This window comes from Sphaerodactylus townsendi, linkage group LG06 (genome assembly GCF_021028975.2).
Source record: "Sphaerodactylus townsendi isolate TG3544 linkage group LG06, MPM_Stown_v2.3, whole genome shotgun sequence".
Lineage (NCBI taxonomy): Eukaryota > Metazoa > Chordata > Lepidosauria > Squamata > Sphaerodactylidae > Sphaerodactylus > Sphaerodactylus townsendi.
This window is the reverse complement of record NC_059430.1, coordinates 99,039,772-99,062,968: the sequence shown is the minus strand read 5'-3', so window position 1 is coordinate 99,062,968 and position 23,197 is coordinate 99,039,772. Positions and strand designations below refer to the sequence as shown.

At 47.1% G+C, this 23,197-nt stretch overlaps 1 protein-coding gene across 3 annotated transcripts in view; it reads right to left on the bottom strand.

Annotated features, from left to right (window-relative positions):
• The window catches only part of LOC125434149 (CUB and sushi domain-containing protein 1-like), an 890,459-nt gene that overhangs the window by 105,416 nt on the left and 761,846 nt on the right, over positions 1-23,197 (bottom strand). For all 3 annotated transcript variants that reach the window (XM_048499152.1, XM_048499153.1, XM_048499150.1), the window contains 5 exons: positions 17,015-17,128; positions 16,376-16,471; positions 13,611-13,814; positions 10,911-11,035; positions 2,850-2,946 (listed from right to left, as the gene is read on the bottom strand). In XM_048499152.1, the coding sequence (XP_048355109.1) occupies positions 2,850-2,946; positions 10,911-11,035; positions 13,611-13,814; positions 16,376-16,471; positions 17,015-17,128 (636 nt within the window). The remainder of the gene's footprint in view (positions 1-2,849; positions 2,947-10,910; positions 11,036-13,610; positions 13,815-16,375; positions 16,472-17,014; positions 17,129-23,197) is intronic.

Sequence of the window (23,197 nt, the reverse complement as noted above, 5' to 3'; positions counted from 1 at the left end):
GGCTTTCCCCACTTCCTCTCTTTCTCCAACTTTGGGCATTTAATCGATGATCTTGGGACTAGAGATCTGAAATAGTTCCAGGGACGTCTTGGTTCTGACGATTGGAGGGTTTCCCCCACAATGCAGCTTTTGTATTGTTGAAGGCTTTCATGGCCGGAATCACTGGGGCGTTGTGTGGTTTCTGGGATGTATGGCCGTGTTCTAGTAGCATTTTCTCCTGTCATTTCGCCTGCACCTGTGGCTGGCATCTTCAGATGCAGTTTTTAGTTTACATGCCAAATGGTTTCCGACTTTGTAAGTGAACTTTTGGCATGCATTACAGGTTGAAACATTATGGCCTTCCCCCAAACCCAAGAGGTATAACTCGTGTTCGTCATTCTGGGTCAATTCCACACTACAACGAATGTATTTCTTAAACAAACTTTTCTGGGACATGGTCATCGGTAGAACTCCAGTCATGGTTACTCCTCGTACAAAAGGGGAAAGAGTAAGCCCAGAACATTGACTTAGAAGAGAACAGCCCTCATGAGCAACAGAAGACACAACTGAATGTAGGGGAATGTAGGGGAATGTAGGGGAACTGAGGGAAGGGGGCACAGCCACACCTTAGCATGTGAGGATTTCAATGGGAGCAGTAGGAGGGAGTTGGTGTGCTGCACCCCCTAGCAGCTTTACCTGGCAAAAAACCCTGAAAGCCGGCCTGCACATGTGCAGTCCCAATGTGAGGCTGCACAGAAGACCAACAATGAACTGGTGGAAATTACATCTCTCCTTCTTTTAGTGGAAAATTTAGTTCAGCTCCAAACCAAGCACTGGATTGGGAAGGGTTGCGTGTCTGCTCTTGTTCACTGTTCTCCCATCTTTGGCGAGGAAGCACAGTGTGTGTGGCTTGGTCAGATCTGTCCAACATTGACGGGAAACCTCCAACTCCTCTGTGTGCTCTTGAGCAGCCCACGCTAGGGTACAGACCAGGGGTGGCCAACCTATGGCACTCCACATATTCATGGGCTACAATTCCCATCATCCCCTGCCAGAATGGCCAATTGGCTGGCAGGGGCTGATGGGAAATGCAGTCCATGAACATCTTGAGCGTCATAGGTTGGCCACCCCTGGTATAGACTCTTCACGAGTTTGTTATTCAACCATTTTTTAAAAAGAGATTAATTTCAAACATCCAGCAGATTCTACTCGATTGATCGGTTTTAAGCACAGAAAACAAAAAACCAGGTTCGGAAGGTGGGGGCCCTCGCCGCTTTTTGTCCGCCTCCTTCTTTCTTGCTGCCTTTTAAGAACCGGAGGGCAACTCCTGCCTGATATTAAGATGCGTTTGAGAACGCCGTCCTGGAACACGAACAGCCTGGTTCCCTGTTTGATCAGGCTATAATGAGCCTGGCAGAAGGAGTCTCGGGAAGGCTTTCTCCAAAGAACAGGGATACATTTCATTACATCAAGCTTTCTTTGGTGGGACTAATGGATCAAAAATGGGATTTGGAGATGAGAAGGCCTGAGAAAGAAGGGTGAGCGGGAGTCGCAGGGGAGCCTCAGCCCCTGTTTTCCCATGTTTATTGCATGAAAAAAAACGAAAGGGAGGTGTGTGGGCCTGAAAGAGAGAGGCAAAGGCAGTCCCAGAGGAAAGAGGGAATAGCTCTATTAAGCTTTCATATGAAGCTCCCACTGAATTTTTAAAAACTGTGATTGAAGGAAGTCTCTCAACAGGCATCAGTCATTGCAAAGGGAGCCACTCACAGATCTTCAGAGAGGACACGGTGGCAGGCACTGGTGAAAAAGGAAACGGGGGAATCTCCTTTGACCTCTGAAAAGTCTATGCTGGGGATCATAAGAACTGCTTAAACAAAAGCCACGTGGGATAAGGATTGCAGTAAAGAGAGAAATCAGGCGAGGTGGAGTGAAAAAGCTGGCTGTATCCGACCAATATTGTTGACCTTCTTCCTGCTGGAGTTTTAAGCAAGCTCCTTACCTAGTTCAGGTTACTTCTTATCCCACTATCGGGTCCTACAGTTCGACATCTAACAAACCTGCACTTCACAGGCTGGTGCTGTTAATGGAGAACACTGCCTTTCCACCCCTTTTACACGTACACAGGCAAGGACCCCTGCATTCATTCTCACGGCCACACTTTCCCACTCTGCAAGGCCAAAATGGATCAGGACAAGAGACCTGGAAACAATGCCACATGTAGCTGCACCGTGGGGCTGCACTTACGCGACAGTCCTGAACTGTGCACTAGAAACATGCCCACCTTGCATGAGTCAGATGCGAACAGAAGAAGGGACAGGCAAATTGGTCTATGTGGGCAGGAGAAGGGAATCCCATGCGTGCAGCACAGTGACTGCAAAATCCGGGTGCTGATCTTAAAAGGCCCAGAGTTCTAATGAGCCCACAAGATGCCCACTACAACAATGATGCCAATAAAATGGTGTTGGAGAAGAACCTGGACAATGTTTGCCTCTTTCCCAGACTCACTGCAGAATCACACAGAATTAGGCTATGATGGCACATAAGAGTGCAAATCTGGTTTTTGTCCCCAGTGTCAGCTGCAGGGATGGAGCATTTGCAAGGGAGAAGCGATGGGAGGGAAGAAAATGCTTTCCTCTTTCTTCTCCTCCCTCTTCCTCCAATGCCTGGTCTTGCTCTGCGTACTCTGTCCCAGCCACTTTTCCTCACTGGGCAGGAAAACCCAAGCTCAGAGCCCAGATGGGGAAGGAGAGAACTTGGAAGCAGGGGATGCTGTGGTAGGAGGCATCTCTTGCTCTGGAGGGGAACCATCTTTTATGTGCTACATGAATGGAAGTGTTACCTGTAATGGGTCTGTCTGTCTCCCAACTTACCAGAGAAGCTGCCCAACATAGTGGCTGTGTTATCCCCACCGTCAAACACTTCCAAGGAATCCCAGTTCTGTTCTGTGACGAAACTGATCACCTGAATCTGAGACACAGGAAAAAGGTGGAATGTTGCTAAGAAGATTTTCGTCACCAACAAAGTTGATGAGGACCCTCTTTAGAACAGCCAATCAGATCATCTGCTTCCAGCGAGCCCTTCCTGCATTAGTTGAGCCACCAATCAGCCCCTCTGTGTTGCAAAGGGTTCTGGGACATATTTGAGAGCAATTTAATCCATTCAAAGGGGATGGGGCCCAGACACATCTGCCCTCATTGTTGCCCCCCACGAGTGGAGGCAGCTCTTAAAAATAACTGGTACTTCCAGTAGATGTGGCACGGGCGTTTGGTCAGGATGCACTGGCTGTCTTGACAAGGAGCAGAGAATTTGGGTACTGCACAAAGAACTCATAAAAGCACAGTGGCTGAGAGAAAGTCAGTTACTTAGCCTCTTTCAGGTAACATGGGGCCTTTCCCCACTTACCTTAAGCCCTGCACTACTCTCCTCAAGTAGTGCGGGGTCTCCCGGCACTCCCCATGACAGGGGCGGTGACAGAGCAGCCACCCCGACGCTGCCGCTGTCGTGCCCCCTCAGCGCGCGGCATCCCTGGCGCTGGAGAAAATGGCACCTTTTGATGACACCCGGGCGCGTGCCAGGGATGCCGCCCGCTGAGAGCAGCGCGCGGCATAGGGGGGATCCTGGTGAGTGGGGAAAGGCCCATGGTTAAACCTTTATCCCTGAAATATTGCTAAACTGTTATCCCTGAAATATTATCATTCTTGATACAGGGAGTGTTTTATGGGACAGGAAGTTGAAGGGGGACAGCATTTAAACATGAGAATCAGTGTGGTGTAATTATCATGGAGTCTGACAAGGACAACTCAGGTTCAAATCCCCACTCTGCCATGAAGCGCACTTGGACACTGACCCAGTCCACTTTCTGTCAGCCTAACTTACCTCCCAGGGTTGTTCTGAAAAGAAAATCAGGAGGGAACCCACATATGACACCATGATCTCCTCAGACGGACAGACAGACAGACAGCTTGAGCCAGTATAATGCAGGAAAAAAAATTCCTCTTTTCTCTCAAGTCAATAGAAAGACTTCATCATTGCTGTTGGGAGTGGTATATGATGGTGGCCAATTTGGCATTTGATACCAGGTACGTGACTGTGTGATGTCTGGGGGCCTTTAACCCCTGGGGGCCTTTAACCCCTGGGAGATCTCCATGTCCCTCTTTTCCTTGCCATATTCAAATTTCTCCATATATATGTGATGTCTTTTATTAGGTCCAGCCTGAATGTCACAAAATATATTGCAAGCTTTTGAGCTCATCAAGACCTCTTTGTCAGGCTAGAACTTGGGAGGGGCCACGCATCTGTTTGGCATGCAGCAGCTCTCCAAACCCTGGCATCGCCAGGTAGAAGGATCCGATCATGGATGATGCGAAAGACCTCAGGCTGAGACCTTTGGAGAGCTGTTGCCATTCCAAGTATATAAAACTGATCTCGTCAGATCCAGGGTCTGATATAGCGTAAGCGCTCTTTCAAGCGCTCATGTGCTCAACATTGAAAAATGAAGGAGGGGGGGGGAGCAAACCTTCCAAGTCCAACTCTTAAGATCTTGTCATGGCAGCTTTTGATGTTAGATGCTGACAGGATTGCAGACTCTAGTTCAGGGGTCTGCAACCTGTGGCCCTCCAGATGTTCATGGACTACAATTCCCATCAGCCCCTGCCACCATGGTCATTGTAGTCCATGTACATCTGGAGAGCCGCAGGTTGCAGACCCCTGCTCTAGTTTCATTGTTCCACTTACTCACCCATCCCTAACTTTAGGAGAAGGGTAGAAATGAACTGGTGGCTGAGGGGCCCAACAGAACTCTTTGCCTCTCAGTGAGGTGACTGCCGCAGACTGAACAGGAGTGGAGGGCTCCCCTCTGGATTCTGTACTGACTTCGGCCTGGGGCCAGAGTGTTTGTGCTGGAAAGGCACCGAGATCACGCAACAGGAAATGTTCCAAGGGCCCTTACAACTTCTAGTTGCCAGAGAGCTCAGAGCTGGGGCGGGAAAATCGGTTGGAAACCAGATCTAACTAAAGCAGGGTCGGAGCTAGGGGGAAACTGCACCCCTGCCATGCCCTAGACCGCCCCCGCCATGCCATGCCCTTGGAACGCCCCTGCACCGGTGCCCGCCTGGTGCATCACACACCTTCCCCCGCTGCCCCCTTGGTGCTACACAACTGAGCTAAAGGGCTGACTTGAGGTACATATTGCAAGAATGGGGTGGGAAACAGCATGCCTTGTAGAAGAAGAAGAAAATATTGGATTTATACCCCCCCTTTCTCTCCTGTAAGGAGACTCAAAGGGGCTTACAATCTCCTTTCCCTTCTCCCAGTCCCACAACAAACACCCTGGGAAGTGGGTGGAGCTGAGAGAGCTCTGAAAACCTGTGACTAGTCCAAGGTCACCCAGCTGGCGTGTGTGGGAGTGCACAAGCTAATATAGTTCCCCAGAAAAGCCTCCACAGCTCAAGTGGCAGAGCAGGGAATCAAACCTATTTCCCCAGATTAGAGTGCACCTGCTCTTCACCATTACACCACTGCTGCTCCTAGGTCTGTAGGTCTGCCACTGAACCAGCTCCCTAAGTCAGATGGAGGGGCCTCAAAGCCAGCACCATGCTGCAGTAACAGAATGCATTTATTCCCACCCCCTCCACTTTGAATACAGCTCTGAACTGCCAACACTGGATGAACAGGATGAACAGGGGTTGTTCCAGCAGCCTAAAAGAGGAGGGGACTCTATAGCCTCTATTCCCAGCAGGTTAAAGAGCTTGTGCAGTTTTGGGCTACACTGCAGTTCTGCCAAGAAAGCCATGGCCACGTCAAACCAAAGCTCAAGAGTTGCATGCTGCTTCGTGGGTCTGGCAGCAAGATTCACTTCTCATTTCATTATGGAGATATCTTCTACCTGATTGGGGACCCAAAGAGGCTTTTCACATAGTTCTCCCTGCTTCCCACTCCACTCCACTTCACAACAACCTTGTGAGGCTCAGAACTTGTGGTGGGCCCAAGGTCACCAGGTGGGCTTCCATGACTGAGTGGGGGATTTGAACCTGGTTGTCTCAGGTCCTAGTACCACACTGTAACTTAGGGGTGGCCAACCTATGGTGCTCCAGACTTCATGGACTACAATTCCCATCAGCCCCTGCCAGCATGGCCACAGGTTGGCCACCCCAGCTTAACTGCGCTAAGCCTTATTTATTCTGTGACCTATGCCCTGAGAACTGGTCTTCAGTTAATTCTTCCCTTTTCTCATCCAAGAGACCACAATTCTACCTGTAGCCAGGCCCATCTTCTCCTCTGCTGAACGCAGAAGAGGAAAAAAGGAGTGCATTGGGAGAAAAGATCATAAACCATTATCAGTGGCATTATAACTTGTTTTCCTGCTTGATTTATCTTGAATAACAACTTTGTAAGGACTTTAAAGTTTTTTTAAAAAGGAGAGACTCAAGCCTTCGAGCCCGTCTCACTGAAATGCTAATGACCCCCATGGAGCCTCTTTGGATCACGCTGGCCCTGTGAACCGCTGCATAATTATCACATAGTGAAGATTTACGATATTAGAAAGCCGGAGAGTTGCTTTCATTCTCTCCCGCTCTCTATCCCCACCCGTGAGCTTCCTCTTTTTGGAAAGGCATAAACATTTGAAGGTTCTAATTCTAGGGTGATGTGGGGGATTCAGGAGAGACCAGCATGTATTTACTGTCAGGGATATAAATTAATTCACCCAGGAAAGAGCTGCCTCTGGAATGAATAATTCATATCAGAAGCCATCACTACTGCGCTGATTACATAAAATCCTCATCGGCCTGAGACCGCTGCAAATAACACTTTCATCCCCCATCATCGCCTCTGATTGGCCATTGCTTAACCTTGACCTGAGGAACAAAATGGGGTAAATGGATGCCTGCAGGGCTAGGCAACTGATGGACTGTGACCCCAATCCAGTTTGGTCACCAGCCCAGCCTTCACATACAAGGAGAGAATAAGGTTGATTCCCAGGGAACAGAATTCACAGGTTGGGGGATCGTGGACCCAACCTATGGAAAGTTTCCAAGTGAATGTGGTTTGAAAGTGGATTTCGGTTCCCACACACAGAGTTCTTTTTCCAGATCCGGACACATACACAGGAAGCTACCTTGCACTGAAACAGACCACTGACCCATCAAGGGCTGATTCTGCACAGACAATTGAAACAGGTTATATGAGCACATTTTGCCAGTGCCGCAGCCTGCAAGGCGAATGACCACAAAACCAGCAATAAACAGTAAATGGCATTAGCTTTCAGGCACGTCTGGCTGCTACCATTGAAAAGAAGACATCTAGGCAACATGTAAAGACAAGCCTTATTTGTTGATAAACTTTCTCCTTTTGAGAAGCCCTCTGACTTACCCAGTGAGGAAGGCTTATTTGAGTAGCAGAGGATGCTGGGGCACATTCTAGGGCACATGCTCCATTACAGCTGAACGGTGGCTAGAGAATCAACCACCCGTGAACATACGAAGCTGCCCATTTCAGAATCAGACCAAGGTGTACCAGGGTCAGACTTGTCTACTCTGATGTTCAGTGGCTTTCCAGGGTCTCAGGTCTTCCACATTCAAAGTGGTAGAAAATACCTCAAGTCACAGCCAACTATGGTGATTCAGGCAAGGATTTCAAGGCAAGATATTAACACAGTGGGGTAGATAGGGAGCACAGGGGAGTTGGAGCCCTGGGAACCACTTCCTGGGGTGCATTTTGAGGCCGCACATCCCCTAGCAACTGCACCCTGGCCAGGAACTCCCTATGGAGTTCAGAACAGAGACACAGGTGAATGCCAGTGAGCAGGGCTTCCCTGCCTCCAATCTCCATATGGAGATTGACAGCTGGGCCAGCTGGGCTCACTCCTCCCCTCCACCATCCCCACATGAAGATCAGTGCAGCAAGGGCCCACTTGAACCTGGCCCCAGTGAGGCTTGGATCATTTTTTTTACTGGAGTTGCTGAAGTGTTAACCTGGGACTTTTGGGATGTGAGTCCAATTCTCCACCACTGAGTCAGGGACAATTCCCAAACCTGTGGCTCTGTTCAGGTGGAAGGCAGTGGGTCAGCTATGTCTCTTGAGGCAGGGGTCTGCAACCTGTGGCTCTCCAGATGTTCCTGGACTACAATTCCCATCAGCCCCTGCCAGCATGGCCAATTCGCCATGCTGACAGGGGATGATGGGAATTGTAGTCCATGAACATCTGAAGAGCCGCAGGTTGCAGACCCCTGCTTGAGAGATCCTCTGCCTTTACTTAGAATCCCTCCAAGAAACTCCCAATAAGCCTCCAGGGAACCTCTGAGTCCACCAACAATTATTGGTTGGAGTGGGAGAAGATCCCCCCACCCCCGGTTCTCTGAATGTTTTCCTTATTTCTTCACCTTTTTTTACCCTCATTGTGCATGTGTAAGAAACCTGTTAAGCGGTTTTGCCTCAAGGAAGCTCTCACTTGGGTAGCACACTCCAGCAGTACGCTAAACAAAAGCAGGGACGAGGTGTGTTAATAGCAGAGTGGCGCTTCCCCTCTCCCTCCCCCTCCCCAACAAATGAATGAATTATCGCTTTTTAGAATTTGCAAGCACCAAGTGCTTTGCAGCAACACTTCAACAGTTTAACAGTCTGATTCTGCTAAAGTGTGGCTCTCTCCCACCTCTTTGTCATGCCCGGAGGAATTATCAACAACCAAGCAAGTAAGTCAGAAGAAATCCAGGGCAGAATTAACTATTTACGAAAGAACAACAAAACCTGTGGAACAAAATGGTTCTGTTAATTAGCTTTAGCACTTAAGGAAAGATTCGGCAGTTGCCCATTTGAAAGCCGCAAGAAGCTGATTCTAACTGTTTCTCTCCTGCTTACTTGCCTTGCTGAAGAAGAGCCATGATCAGCTAGGGCAGAAGTGAAAATACCCGGGGCTGCGCAAATTCAAGGCCTGCCTGATCATTTTGAATTTGGACTGAGCCTGCTGAATTACCTGGGGCTGTGTGTGCTTAAGCACCTGAGTCCTTGTCAGCCACAGTAAGGAAAGAGAAGAGTGTTCAACATCGACCCTCACAATTGGCAGGCAGTATGAAGCCTCTGGATTGGTCAGGGCCAGAACTTATACCCCTTGGCTCGCCAGCAGAGTTATATCTTCTGTCCATGGTACTTCCTCCCAAGCACTTTGTGCCCTCACCGTGGTTCCAGATCAGATCTCAGCTATGGCTGCAGCAACTGGAAAGCAGGGGCCCTGGATGGGGGAACAGGCTGCCCATGTTACGGCGAATAAAAATGCAAAGCAGGGGGAGAGGTAGGGGAGCTTTTGAATTCATGAAACTGTACAAAGGTGGAAAGGTCAACACCCACCCACCCCTGGCCCAGTGCTGGGAAAAGTCCACCAAATGCTGCCCACTAGCAGAAGATCAGATCTTGTCAGGATATTTGTATTCAAATATCAAACAGCTTTCAAAACAAAGAGTTTTCAAGGGAATGACCCCAGGCTGAGTGTCAACTTTGTCTTTAATGTCTAAACACAATGCACAACCAGGACTTTACACCCTAGACACAGTGTGTAGCAGACTTCTCTCTGTGATACACCTCTGAAGATGCCAGCCACAGATGCAGCCAAAACGTTAGGAACAAGATCTACCAGACCACGGCCACACAGCCCGGAAAACCCACCACAACCACTTTACACCCTGTCCTAGCATCTTCCTTTTCCTAGTTTTTATTTTATTTTTATAATGTCTACCCTGAAGAACTGTTCTGAATAGCTCAAAAGCTTGCACCCAGCTCTGTATTGTGTGGTTGGTTCTAATAAAAAGTATTATGTGGATTGGGTTCTAGATTTTAGGAAAATGATCGAAGGCAGGAATGTTCTGCTGTCACCTTTGTTATGCAGTCTGCCCCACACAAAGGGGCAGAGCACTCTGGAGATGCAGGCAGGACAATAGACTGGGAGTCTAGCGGCACCTGAAAAACTAACACCTTTTATTCTAGCATATGAGCTTTCATAAGTCAGAGCTCACTTCTTTAAATGCATGTTGGAAGGCAGGATTTTTTTTACATGTACTTATACGCACAATGACATTGTGGTAGTGGGGGAGAGGAGGAGTTGTGGCAAAGAGGGTACCTGCTTTTCCCTGCGTAAGGAGCTGGATGTTCTTATATTCTTATAATGGTTGTGGCTGTTATACAAACAAATAACGAGAGAGATCAGGGATTCCAGCTTCTTGTTTTGTTTTTTGGCATTCAGAGGTGGTTTGCCACTGTCTACCACCATGCCACATCCCTGGTATTCCTTGGAGGTCACTAGTCAGGGTCAGGGATGAGAGCGTGTGAATGGCTCAAAGTCACCCAGCAAGCTTCCATGGCGCGACTGGGATGCGAACCTGGTTTTCCCAGGTCCTAGTCTGACACCCAGCCTAATCCATTACACCACAATGGATCTCTCTTGCTGGGAACAAATAAGCAAAGTAGATTAAAAAGATAAACCACAATTAAGGAAGAAAACGGTTTAACTGTGCAGTCCACAAGAGGGCTCAGGAAGTGGTATGACCCCAAGGCCAGTATAAATGCCACTTCTGCTAGGAGTCGTGTGCAGGAACTTGTGCCATTGCTGAAAGGGGCATTCCTGGAGGTAGGGACAGCGTTAGTTGGCTTCCTGAGCCCTTTCAGCCTGGGAATGATCCCATTTGCTGTTGCAAACTTATGCCAGCAAAAATGGTGGCACAGCCTATTGTGGTATATAGGGAGCTTTCACAGAGGAAGGGAGAGAGTCACTGGCATGTTGCTGGCCATGGTTGTGCCGTCCCTGGTTGGAACACACCTACCCCCATCCCCCATTGCACTGTAAAGCAGGACAGCACATCAAGACAGGGGATTCCAAGTGTAATTGAACTGGGATATAAATGAATTTTCTAAGAGGAAAAGGTGTCTCCTCATAAAACAACTTTTACCTGGATTCCAGCGCCTTCAGGAACAGTTATTTTCCACACGCAATTGAGACTGTTTAAGTAGGGCTCAGGAAATCCAGGGGACAAGATGGTGCCTTTCCGCTCAGTTAAATTTCCACCACAGGGCACTGGAATGAATAAACGAGAGACCCCGACATGTCAACTGCAAGCACAGCAGAAGCCTAACCGCTGTCCTGACCTGATTGTCAGCCTTTGAAAACACCAAAGGGAAAGGGAGGCTGTTTTGTGGGGCACAAAAAGCTAAACTCAGCACCTGGAGACAAGGTTTGCATTTCTCCAACTGTCTGTCTGCAAGGGCTTGGTCAAGAGGGGGAACATGTTTTTGCTGCAGATCACAATTTCAGATCAGCGCTGTGTTTTGTTTTTGCCCCCCAAAAGCTTGTAAAGAAACACATAACTTTTACTTAGAGCTCATGTATCCTGGTTTATGTGCACTTAAAAAATTACAACTCTGTGTCAAGGAAATGAAAATTTGAGACCAAGAAATGCTGAGTAACTGGCCCAGAATAAATTTTACACATTGAGAGATTCTGTGCCATTCATTTTGCTTCTGCGGCACACAAAACAGGGCAACGAGTGCCGCAGGGCTCTAAAACCCCATCCCCAACCAATAGAAGCCCTATTCAGCCAAACTTTGGGCTACTGAGATTTCAGCAATCCTTATATCCATGTTTTCAAGCATCTCACAAAGGCTAGAAGCTTGCCTTTTATTTTATTTTTTTAAAAAAGCTAATTCTCTCAGGAAGCTGAATTCTGCCCTCAATGTAATACACATATTTCTTTTCCGTGTTCCCTTGTAAATCACAAGATATCCACAGTCCCTAATGTACCCAAATAAGGGATGTACTACATGTGTCCTACAATCTTCCTGGAGGCTTCCATGGGTTGCTATTTTGGTTGCACTTTGGAGTGTGTGTATAGGAGAACTTAGACTGTTCCCAACTCTAGGATCTCTGGACCTCAGCAGAGAATCACGCCAAAGTGCATCCAAAATAACAGGCCCATGTCTAGATTTGTCAAGTTGCAGCCAACTTGTGGCAGCCCTTAGCATTTTCAAGTCAACAGATGAACAGAGGTGGTTTGCTGTTGCCTGCTTCTACATAGCAACCCTGGACTTTCCTGGTGTTCCCTGGTCCAAGTACTAACCAGGGATGATCCTGCTTAGCTTCCAAGGTCTGAGGAGATCAGAACAGCTGGTTCAGGCACACAGCAGCCTGAACTGCCCAGAGCTCAGAAGCTAAACAGGACTGGGCCACTTTTGTTCCTGGATAGGAAATCACCAAGGAAGACTATGGTTGCAATGAAGAGGAAAGCAATAGCAAACTTACTTTGCTTACCTCTTGCCTTGAAAACCCCATAAGTCAATTGTGACTCGACAGCACTTGAAGATGTACTTACAAATACCAAGAGTCCAGATAGGCAACACCAAAGGAGGTCAAAGAAGAGAGCAGCAGAAACCCTTCCCAGGGAAGAACAGCCCAAGTCCAAGAAGAAGAAGAGGTGGAAGAAGAGTTTGGATTTATATCCCACCTTTCTCTCCTGTAAGGATACTCAAGGTGGCTTGCAAGCTCCTTTCCCTTCCTCTACCCCCAACAAACACTTTGTGAGGTAGGTGGGGCTGAGAGAGTTCTGAGGGGACTGTGACCAGCCCAAGGTCACACAGCAGGAATGCAGGAGCATGGAAACACATCTGGGTTACCAGATAAGCCTCTGCCATTCAGGTGGAGGATTGGGGAATCAGACCCGGTTCTCCGTGGAGCCACCCCAGAGGCCTATAACTCAGGATCTATCAGGCATTGTGATCAACTGTGCAGCAAGATGGCAAAGAATGAGCAGCTTCATCTAGCAGCACCATGGTATTAAATTTTTATTATATTTTAAACTGATCAGGGTACCTTATCTGCCTTGGATTCAGGGATATTTGGATTAATTGGACTACCTGCAGCTTTAGGTTGGCTAAATTGCCCTTGGGAGGAGTGTAGCTCCCAAGGGGATGGAGTGTAAAGGGAATACGTGTCGCGGCAGCACCAGGTCGCGTATCCCTGTGGAAGGGTGTGTATGCAAGGAGGGGCATTCGGGGGGGGGGCATTCCGGGGGGGGAGGGGTGTTTGTTCAGGGGCGGGAGGGGGGCGGAGGACACACCAGTGCACCGGGCGCTTCCCCCCTTGCTTTGCTAAATTGTCTACCTAAGTTCTAATCTGCTGAGTCATGGAGGGAGAATCTTTACTGACGCAATATATGGGGAGGGGATTCTCCAGGGGCTGAGTGGCATGGAAGGGGGGAGAGGGTGGAAGCTGCAACTAGGGGGCAGCTCCAGTCCCTGAGCCACTGGGATGGATGCAGGAAAGGAAAGCTGGAGGAGCTCAGCCGTAGAAAGTGAAGGACATTTCCTGGGAGGTGAACCAGTTCCCCAGGGGATAGCTGTGAATAAAAAGAAATCTGCTCTGCTGTTGTCGGTCTGAGAAGCCTTCCAACCAGTCAGGCAGGGCCATGGATAGGTGACTACCACTGTCCCAGTGCGCCCTCCAATGCTCACACTGGCCTGGGTCGTGGAGCACTATCTTCTCTGTGTTGCCTGATACAAGCTTCTGCTCTACTTCCAGTCCTCAGCCACCCACACTTCCAGGCCTGGTTTCAGATGTGGCCACTAGCAGTCCTGGCTTGGCTTTGAGAGGTACATACCAACACAAGTAGGCACAGAGGAGTTCCACTGGGCGAGGGCACCAGGCATGGTCAGGCACTCGATGCTGTGGGACCCCTGGAGGGCGTAGCCAGCGCTGCACTCGAACCGGATCACAGCCCCCACGGAGAAATCGTTGCCTATCCGCCTCCCATACCGGGGCTCTGGCACAGAGCTGCATTGTGTGGCACTGGTTCGAGGAACCGCTTCAAAAAGACACAGAAGGGGGGGACTTTATGGAAAAGAATTGGTGGCTGAATGTAGCGCTCAGGCTGTCGAATGCTGGGTGCGGGGATTGTATCAGGAGGCAGATGCAAATTTCATACCCAATTGACTTCATTTATACCCTGCTTTTTTCCCCCAGTGGTAACCCGAAAGGGTTTATATTGTTTTCAATTTTCTCCTCACAACAATCCTATGAGGCAGGCCCGTAGCCAGGACAATTTCTGTGGGGAGGGCAAATGAGTACAGCCCATCATTATTTATTTTCTCTAATTATTTATTTGTGCTTTGTTATCCATATACCAATTTTGCCTTTGACACTCAAGATGTACACATGGTCTAAAGCAACATAACTGAATAGCATGAGGGATCTAATAAGCAATGCAACAGATCTAGGATTACAAAAATTAGAAAAGTGCAAAAAAGGTTTCAGATATCCTCTCTCTCTCTCTCTCTCTCTCTCTCTCTCACACACACACACACACACACACACACACACACACATACACACACTCTTCTTAAATTAGGACACATCAGCTGTGTTAACTGTTAATTCTGTACTATCCAATTGCGTACAGAATTCACCAGTGGAAGACTGATGATAGGGTTCACACCTTTTTACTCCAACGCCTTCCATTTTTTGCATAGAGAATTTGCCCTTGAAAGACTCATGATGGGTTTCACACCAACCCTAATGTTGACTGGAGGGGCAGGATGACAAATATTTGATGGGGCAATGTAATAAGAAGAGCTACATGATTGGCTGCCCTGACCTGCATGGCCCAGGCTAGTTTGCTATTGTTTGATCTTAGAAACTTAGCAGGGTTTAGCATTTGGCTGGGAGACCAAAAATGAAGTTTATAGTTGCTGTGCAGAGGCAGGGAATGGTAAACCACCTTTGTCTGTCTGTTGCCTTGAAAAACCTACAGCGTCACCATAAGCTGGTTGTAATTTGCCACCACCCTACTGACTCCCTGCAAAACACAAAAGTCTCATTAATCCTCTCCTCCCCAGCACCAAAAGTCAGTGCAACACGGGCAGTTCTCCCCTTTTGCACGGAGCCTGCTAGCTCCTGTTCATCGATGTCCTGCATCACTTGATGGAGCCAGCCAGCAAAACGAGAAGAAGCAATTCTGCCAGAGGAGCACCGTGAAGAAAAGGGAAGATTGGGAATCGTACTGGGGGACAGAGGGGAAACCTCTGGGGGCCTCCCTTTGGCAACCAGTTCCTCATCCCTAGCCCAGGAGCAGGATTGCATTTCTGGGAAGTAGGATCCAATCTGGTCATGGGAAATGCTGTCAAGGCCCCATTCTCCAAAGACTGCAAATGCTATCGACCATACCCTGCGTTTATCAGCAAATGCCATCTATATAACAGAGTAGAGGGTATTTGATTCAGGCTTTTCATTGGAGGAGGTGGGGCAGTTCCAGAAAGAGTTTGTTTCTTTCTGCTGTTCCTCTCCCTGCAGCAATCAGCAAAGATTGTGCATGGCCCAGGGGGTTGCAATTAGCATTCCGGAGGGAAGGAGGCAATTTTTTATTTGACTTCATCAAGGCCTTTGATTCGGTTAAATCATTAACAATTGCTATCAAAATCTTTCCCCATAATTAAAGTGGAGAGTCAGCTGGAAGATTCTCTGATTAAGATTTGAAAAAATCAGTCAGAAGGAAGCAGGCCTGGGTCTTGGCTGCAACTGAGCTGGGTGGACCAAGGATTTCCAGGGGTTCTCCGAAACAACGAGCCCCTTCTGGAGCAGGAAACAGCCCAAGCATCACCATGCTTCCTTGGCAGAAATAAAACATAAACACTGGGATGGCTGTTAATTAGGGGCTCTAATTTAAGCCTTTGAAAAACACATCAAGGAAAGATTGTGTTTAAAAAGAGTAATAGTGTCATGAATGATCTAGAAGCACTGTTTTGACTGGTAAAATGAGAAGTATTCAGGCTGGAAACCACATGGCCACACTTCATATACATCTGTGTGCATCCATGGAGGTAGGTAAAGATGAAGTATGCCGTCGAGTCGCAACTACTAATGGTGACCCTGCGAAGTTCCACTGCATGTGGTTTTCAAGGCAAGAGATTAGAAGAGGTGGTTTTTCATGGTCTACCTCTGCATAACAGCTCTGGTCCATCTTTGTGGTCTACCATCCAAGGACCTTCCCTGCTTAGCTTCTGAGCTCAGCCAAAGTCTGGCTAGTTTGTTACACAGAAATGTGTGTGGATGGCGGGGGCCGGGGGGGAGAGAGAGAATTAAATAACAGTAATCTGGAAGACACTCATACACTCTAGGGAGAGTCACTCAGTCAAACCAGGTCACCAGAGTGAGTGGTTAGTAAGGTTTAGCTCAAGCCATTTAGATAGGAGATCCATTTCTGTGTTTGACGAATCCTCCAAGCAAGGCAAACAGCAGCACATACTGAGACTGACCAACGAAACTGCATACTTGAAGTGATAGAACTTGGCATGGGACCCCAGAGATGGAGAAAGAGTACATCAAGAGCATCAAATTCTCTCCAAGTCTGCAGTCAGTCTCTGCACCTACCTTGGTAGACAAAATGGAAACCTTTGGCAGTAGCTTGGCCTTTGGCGCTGAACTTGATCAGGATTTGGTTGGTGGTAGCCAGGGGCAACGATTCGCCTACAAAGAAGAACATAAAAGAACACCTGTCTTGTGCACAGACCTGACCTTGCCTCATCTCCTGGACTTCCACACTCACTGCCTGCCTAGCATTTACCATTACTGTCAATGACAGGGAAGACAGAGGTTTGCAATGTGTTGGTGGGGTCCTTTCCTTTCCCCTCCTCTTCCTCTCTTTAAAGTATCCAGAGCATTTCATGAGCCCAGGATTTGGGTATTTCAGGATAAAAACAGTCCGGAAAACCACAGCAACACCGGAGGAAAATAAAAGGGAAACTCTATCAAAACTAGCCCTTAGCATGTCTGAAACCTTTAAAAAAATCCTTCTCAGACTCAACTAATAGACCCTTTCCAGCAGAGAACAGGCTACTTTTGAAGGGAACCGTGTTTGCACTGCACATGAGTTCAATTAAGGCTCAAAAGAAGGAGGAACTGGCACAGAGACAGCCAGGAAGCTACTAGTAGGTACCAAAAATCTCCTCCATCCTGTCCAACACCACAGCATACATTTTAATCAGACTTTTGGAGAGCTCTTCGTCTTACCTGTATGAGAACCGGAGAGAGAGCTGAGGAGTCGGGAATGCTGATTGGGGCCATCGTGCACTTCAATGATATCATGCAGAGCTGTCTGGAAGAAGGCAAACTGGCCAAAGACCACTGTCAATAAAAGATGCCCACAAGAAAAAATGGTTAAAGAGGGAGACTGAAGGACAGTGATTCACCACTGCTAGTTAAATCTAAGCATCAAAGCTAAGAAATATTCCGAATGAGCGCTGGGTATTGTTAAACTGACATATGATCATAATAAATTAGCATTTATTCAGGGAGTTCAACGTGCTTCACATATCCATTCTCATTCTAATTCCCTTCACTGCAAAGAAGGGGATGAGGCAAAGAAAGAAAAGGGCTAAGAGAACTCAGAGAGATGGTTCCCGTGGAAAGTTTTCATATGCGCAACAGTCTCAGGGCAAGAGGAAGTGCTAAAATGTCTCCAAACAAAAGTGATTGTATCTCCACTGCGAGGAGGTATCTCTCTTGGTACATTTTCAAAACCAAATTAAAGAAAATCCTGTACACCATCTATTGCACCTTTCATTGGTCCATGTGCACACTGTTTCATCAACAAAACTCGCTCACATTCAGGAGCCAGACTCACTGCAGTCCCTGCTTGCGCAAGTGGAATGGGACTAAGCGCATTGTCCTTCCTGCTCTCCCCACTGCTAAATCCCATCACCTTATGTGGCAAAATGTGAACTAGGGACATTTCGATATACAGCACAACATCCAGCGGTGTGTGGATGTGGCCCTGGTCCTTTGTCCACTGTGAAACACTCCCTCTGCTTTGGAAGTTGGCTGAACTATGCCCTCCCAAGCAAATGCACAGCACGGTTCAACCTAACACAACTTCTTGAGGAGGAGCTATAGCTCAGCAGTACAATAGTTGCCAATTTAATCCCTGACATCGCTGGGTAAAAGCATTTTGGGCAGGAAGGACATGGAAGCCCCCTGCCACTGCTAAGATGAGTCAACTTTGTAAGCTAGACAGTGTGGGCAGCCTAATCCAGTCCAAGACAGAGCCACACATTCTTATATAATTATAACAGGCCTTGAAAAATTTCCTTTGGCTCTGGGGGCCAGCCTAGGAATTCGGGAGCCAGACTCATTTTTTCAGCCTTCACAATGTTTTGTACTTTAACAACCATATTTCCAATTATTTACTACTACAAAACCTAATCCTAAACCTGTCACCGTTTCTTGTAATTTTATTAAAGCAATGACAGAAACATTGCTCGCACATACATGAAGGTCGTCAAGTCGTAACTGATGTATACTGACCCCGGCAAGGAACTTTTAAGGCAAGGAAGAAGCAGAGGTGGTTTGCCATTGCCTTTCTTTTGTGATCCCCCATCCAATGCTGGCCCTGCTAATTTTCCGAGGTCTGATTATATTGGACTATATCTTGCCACCTTACCTCCCCAGAAATGTTGTATTAAACAAATAAATATGGGATAAATCCAGTTGTCATCAACACACAAAAAAAGTTCTAACCTTAACCAAATTTGACCCTGATTTCTCATAACATCGTTACTGATTTTTAAAAGCTTGCCCATTGAATTTTGGAGCCAGTATAGAAAATAGCTGAATACAGGACTGTTAATGAAAAGAATTCCACACGCACATTTTTGAGCTCTACAATGTAACATTCTGATGTAGAATGATAAACAAGCTATAAACCTTTACTGAGGATGACTGAGAAACAATACTGAAAATACACAGTGACATAATAAAATGTGTAGGTGCCATGGAAACTTGGCATGTGAGATTTGCTGAGCCCTGAATAATAATAGAAATTATTGGCCAAAGTAGGATAGCATAAAAGGGGAAAGGATCTAGTCCTTTCCCATCATCCAGACCTCTTTCTTTGTTCCTAAGTCAAAACACACTCCTGTTTTTCTACTGCTGAACAGGATGTGAGCCAAATTGGTGGCCGTTTGAGAATCTCTATGATTTGCGCAACAGATATAATTTTAGTGAGGGAGATGGCTTCTCAATTGCAGGCTTCCTTTGTACGGAAAAATGGGCTTCTGGATCGTAGGCTGGTGCCTAGAAGGCAAGATCAGCCACTAAGAATTACCCAGCCAAAACTGCACACCACTAGTCCTACCAAACCAAACTGTTCAGTCAGAAACCACACTGGAAAGGGATGGAGGGTGCTCTGTGGCAGTGGATTGTGCCCAGAAGCAGAGTTCCACATTTTGTGTTTTCTTTTTTTCCCCTTAACCGCTTTCATTGTAAATGCATCTAGGTGACAAGCAGAATTTTTCCTCTCTAACAAACAACAAGGAGGTTGTTAAAGTATTTTTTTCCTCAAAAGAGTGTTTGGAATTATTTATGTATCTTTATACACTTTTTTCTCAAAGCATAACAAACAGTTTTCTGCCTGGAACCCCTCAGGCTCAAATGCTTGTTGTCACCACTGTTTTGTGGGGGGTGGGGTTTTTTTTTGCTTGCAAGATTTGTTATTTGCAGCTTGTAAGCGCCCCGTTTACAGATTCACAAGCTCCCCAGTCCCTCGCTAGGAAATTTCAACACTAAAGCCAGCAGAAATGTTTTCTGAACTTTGCATGATCAGCTGCCTGGCTGGAAAACCATGAGGGGGCTCTGCCTGTACTTGACGCTTCCTGGTCCAAGCTTCTTGGTTGCCCTCAGATTTTGGTACCCAGATGATGAACCTTGAGAAGATGCTGGTTTGGGCGCTCCAGCAGGAAGCTCAAAGGACTAGGTCTTGTACACCTTTGTAACAGTTGGATTCATCAAATCCAAACCAGCTTCTACTTAGCTTGTACTGAGGAGACCCTTGTGAAATTCCTGCCCCCTCGATCAAGGTCCTGTGAGCAAGGTCCAGAACTGCCTCCAACCTCTTAGACTTATATTCTGGGGGCTATGGAGCACAAACATTTATGGACCTCAATTTGTATAAAACTTCTAGAGAAGCAGTCTGATCCTTTGCTACTCCCAATGACTAGAACCCGGTCCAAGAAGGCCGTTCTTTCCCTCTTCATAGCCCATCTTGTCGGCTTTGGTCCAGCCTCCAATGAAACTAAACCTAAGGATGTCTAACAGAACTGTATGCATTTTCTTCCCAAGTTTATATTCACTCCCCCCCATCCCCACCCCTTTTTCCCTCCTCCCTGGTTCTATATCAAATGTGAAATGTTATGATGGCACCCAGTGTATGTATGTAAATGCCATCACGTCACAACTGAACCAAAGCAAGGCACTTTCAAGGAGGCAGAGGTGGTTTGCCGTTGCCTGCCTCTGCAGAGCCTTCCTCGGTTGCCTCCCTTCCAAATACTGACCCTGCTTAGCTTCCAAGACCTGATGAGATCAGACTATATTATACCACCTCTCCTCCTGATGGCAGTGCACCCATAATTAAAAAGAAAAAGTGACCTACAATACACTCATCATGTAGCATGTGAAAACTTGGATACTTCTCATAAGATACTTGGAAACTTTTCATAAGAGCTGTCCCCGATGCACAGCAAACTCCAGATATAATCACCTATGGAGCAGCATTCTCTGTAATATTGCAACATCTTCCATCATGTGGCATGAGCTAGCTATTATTACTGCCCCAGGGAATCAGTGTTGTGTCAAGAGACCTCTCCTGATTCAGCCAAGGATAGCCGCTCCCTGTCACTTCAACCTTTGGCTCATCCTTAGAAAGTGTAAACTGCCATTTCACAAGCTGGGTCTTGGGATCCTGGGATCTCATGGAAGCTTGCTGAGATCCTCAGATGAGTTAACCAGTCCAGGCTGCCGCCAGCCCTGCTCCCGATCTGGCCTGCTTAGCTCACTGTGGGATTTCCAGTCCAGGCAGCCACCCTGCACTTTGCTCCCAATCTGCCCAGTCCAGGCATCCCTACCCCACCAGCCAAGACAGCCACACACACTCCTCCCCAGTGCCAGTCGAGGCAGCACACCCCCACTCTCAATCTGGCCAATCTAAGACCCCCCCCCCCACTCTTGATCTGGGCTGGCGAGCCCCCAGCAGGCTCGGCAGCTGAGACAGCGCCTCACCCTCGGAGGGCCTGGCCTGACTAAGTCACATTTATGTCATGTCCGGTCCCCATAACAAATAAAATCGGCACCCCCATATTCTAAGGTCACAGTTCACATGCAATAACATAGAGGACCCAGGAGACCTCACCGGTGTGGCATTTAAACCAAGAATGTGAACAAAAATGGACTCCTGATCCCCTGGTGGTGTGCAAAGGCTCTTAACCAAACAAACGGGTATGGGAAAACTTCCCTACAGGTATGAAACTTCCCTACAGGTATAAAAAAACAATGCAACAAATAAACCTGAATCCAAAGGATTTAAATGGATGTGACTCACAGCATATACAGCATATTTACTCTTCAATGAGACCTCTTTTATGTACATTTAAAGGCCACTGACAAATGGTTAGTTTGATATCTTCTACTTGGTTGGAGCCTTCATATCACTTAGCTAAGTTAGCTAACTACCTCCTAGCTATCATGAGGCTCCAGAAATTGTAAATACCTTTGGATAATTCCCCTTTTTCTCCTTGTTTAAACTTTATAATTGTTCGTTTGTGTTATTTCTTGTTGTTGTGTTATCGGCTTATACAATTTGTAAACTGATAAAGGTTTTTGATTTGATTTGATTTATAAAGCATATTTCATAAGAAGCTGAACAGTGTTTATGTAGCAGTTCTGCAGAAATACAGAACGCATATAGGATGCAGAATTCAACTTCCCAAGTATGTCTGCTTTTCTTTCTTTTAAAAAGCAAATTGCTAGCTTTTACGGTTAAGGAGATATTCCTGAAACTGCGATAGCATTTTCTGCTGGTAGAAGCCAGACAAGAAAGCTCTGAATAGGATCCCCAGGGGCGGAGGATATCTCTCCCCTCCCCTCAGGAAATGTCTCTATTAATGAAAGGTCTGTGGATCATGCAATAATTCCTTCTTCCTGTCCAATGTTTTAATTTTTAATGTTTTTGCATGTGCATTTTGACTTTAGTTTTAACTGTTTTAATTATGTGATTTTGACCCCCATCCAAACCTGGAGGCAGCGAGCTGCAGTGCCGATGAAGCGCCACCCCATTGCCTCCCAAAGGGCTTTTTGGTGGTGCAGGGAGCCAGGAAAAGCCCTAGACCTCCCCACTGCAAACCCCCCCATAGGGATCAATGGGCGTACACTACAGCAAGTGTGCTATATGTTGGAGGGCCAGTGAGTTGTGAAACTGGTCCTAAACCCTGGAATGTTGGCTCCGCCCCCAGGAACGCTCCAGTCTGCCCACACACTGGCATTCAAGCAGGATGCCAGCACAGTCCCGCAGCGGCCCAAACATCCGGGTATTGCCATGGTGGGGTTGCGGGATGCACAGACTCTGGCGCTTCTTCCCCCTCCACCGGGGTAAGTGTCCCGGGGAGGACAAATGCACTGGTATGAGGGGAAACCCACATTGGCATAAGGCCACACTGCTCTCTAGAGCGCTTTCACACACACACACACCCTTGGATGGGGCTGCCCGCTGCTTATAATGGTTTTTGAGATGTGATTTTATTATGTATGTTTTTAATTTGTTAGCCAACTTGGTGGCCCTTATGAGGCAAAAATGGTGGTGGATACATTTTTATTACATTAAATTTAAAAAAGTTGATGCACAATTATGCAAAGTGGCAGGAGAGGAAATAGTACGTATTTGCATACAGGTTGCAGAGTTTAAGTATTTTCAAGGTATAATTTGATATAGAATTTTGATTTTCCCAAAATTAATAGCATTTATATAGAGCTGAGGAGTAAAAGAACTTAAATTGCTTTGTAATAGTTATGACACCCCAAAAAGGTAGGCCAGTATTACTATCCACCCCTACCCCCACCCCCACATTAAAGGTGAAAAGACTAAGGGTGTGAGAGTGTGTCTTTCCTGAGGCTATCTTGTGAGTGCACAGCAAAAGTGAGATTTGGCAACAATCTGGCAACATTCCAAATTGCAGCTTCTTTCCCTACTCCACTGAAGAGGAAATGCAGGGCCTCATTTAACAACTTGGGTTAGTGCTGCCATAAACCTGTCAAATCCTGTCTATGAACCTATCCTGAGAAAGCAAGGCATCATTCGGCAGGATGAAGCGGTCTGTCTCACAGAGAAGATTGTGAGATACCCATAAAAAAAGCTAATTGACAACTATC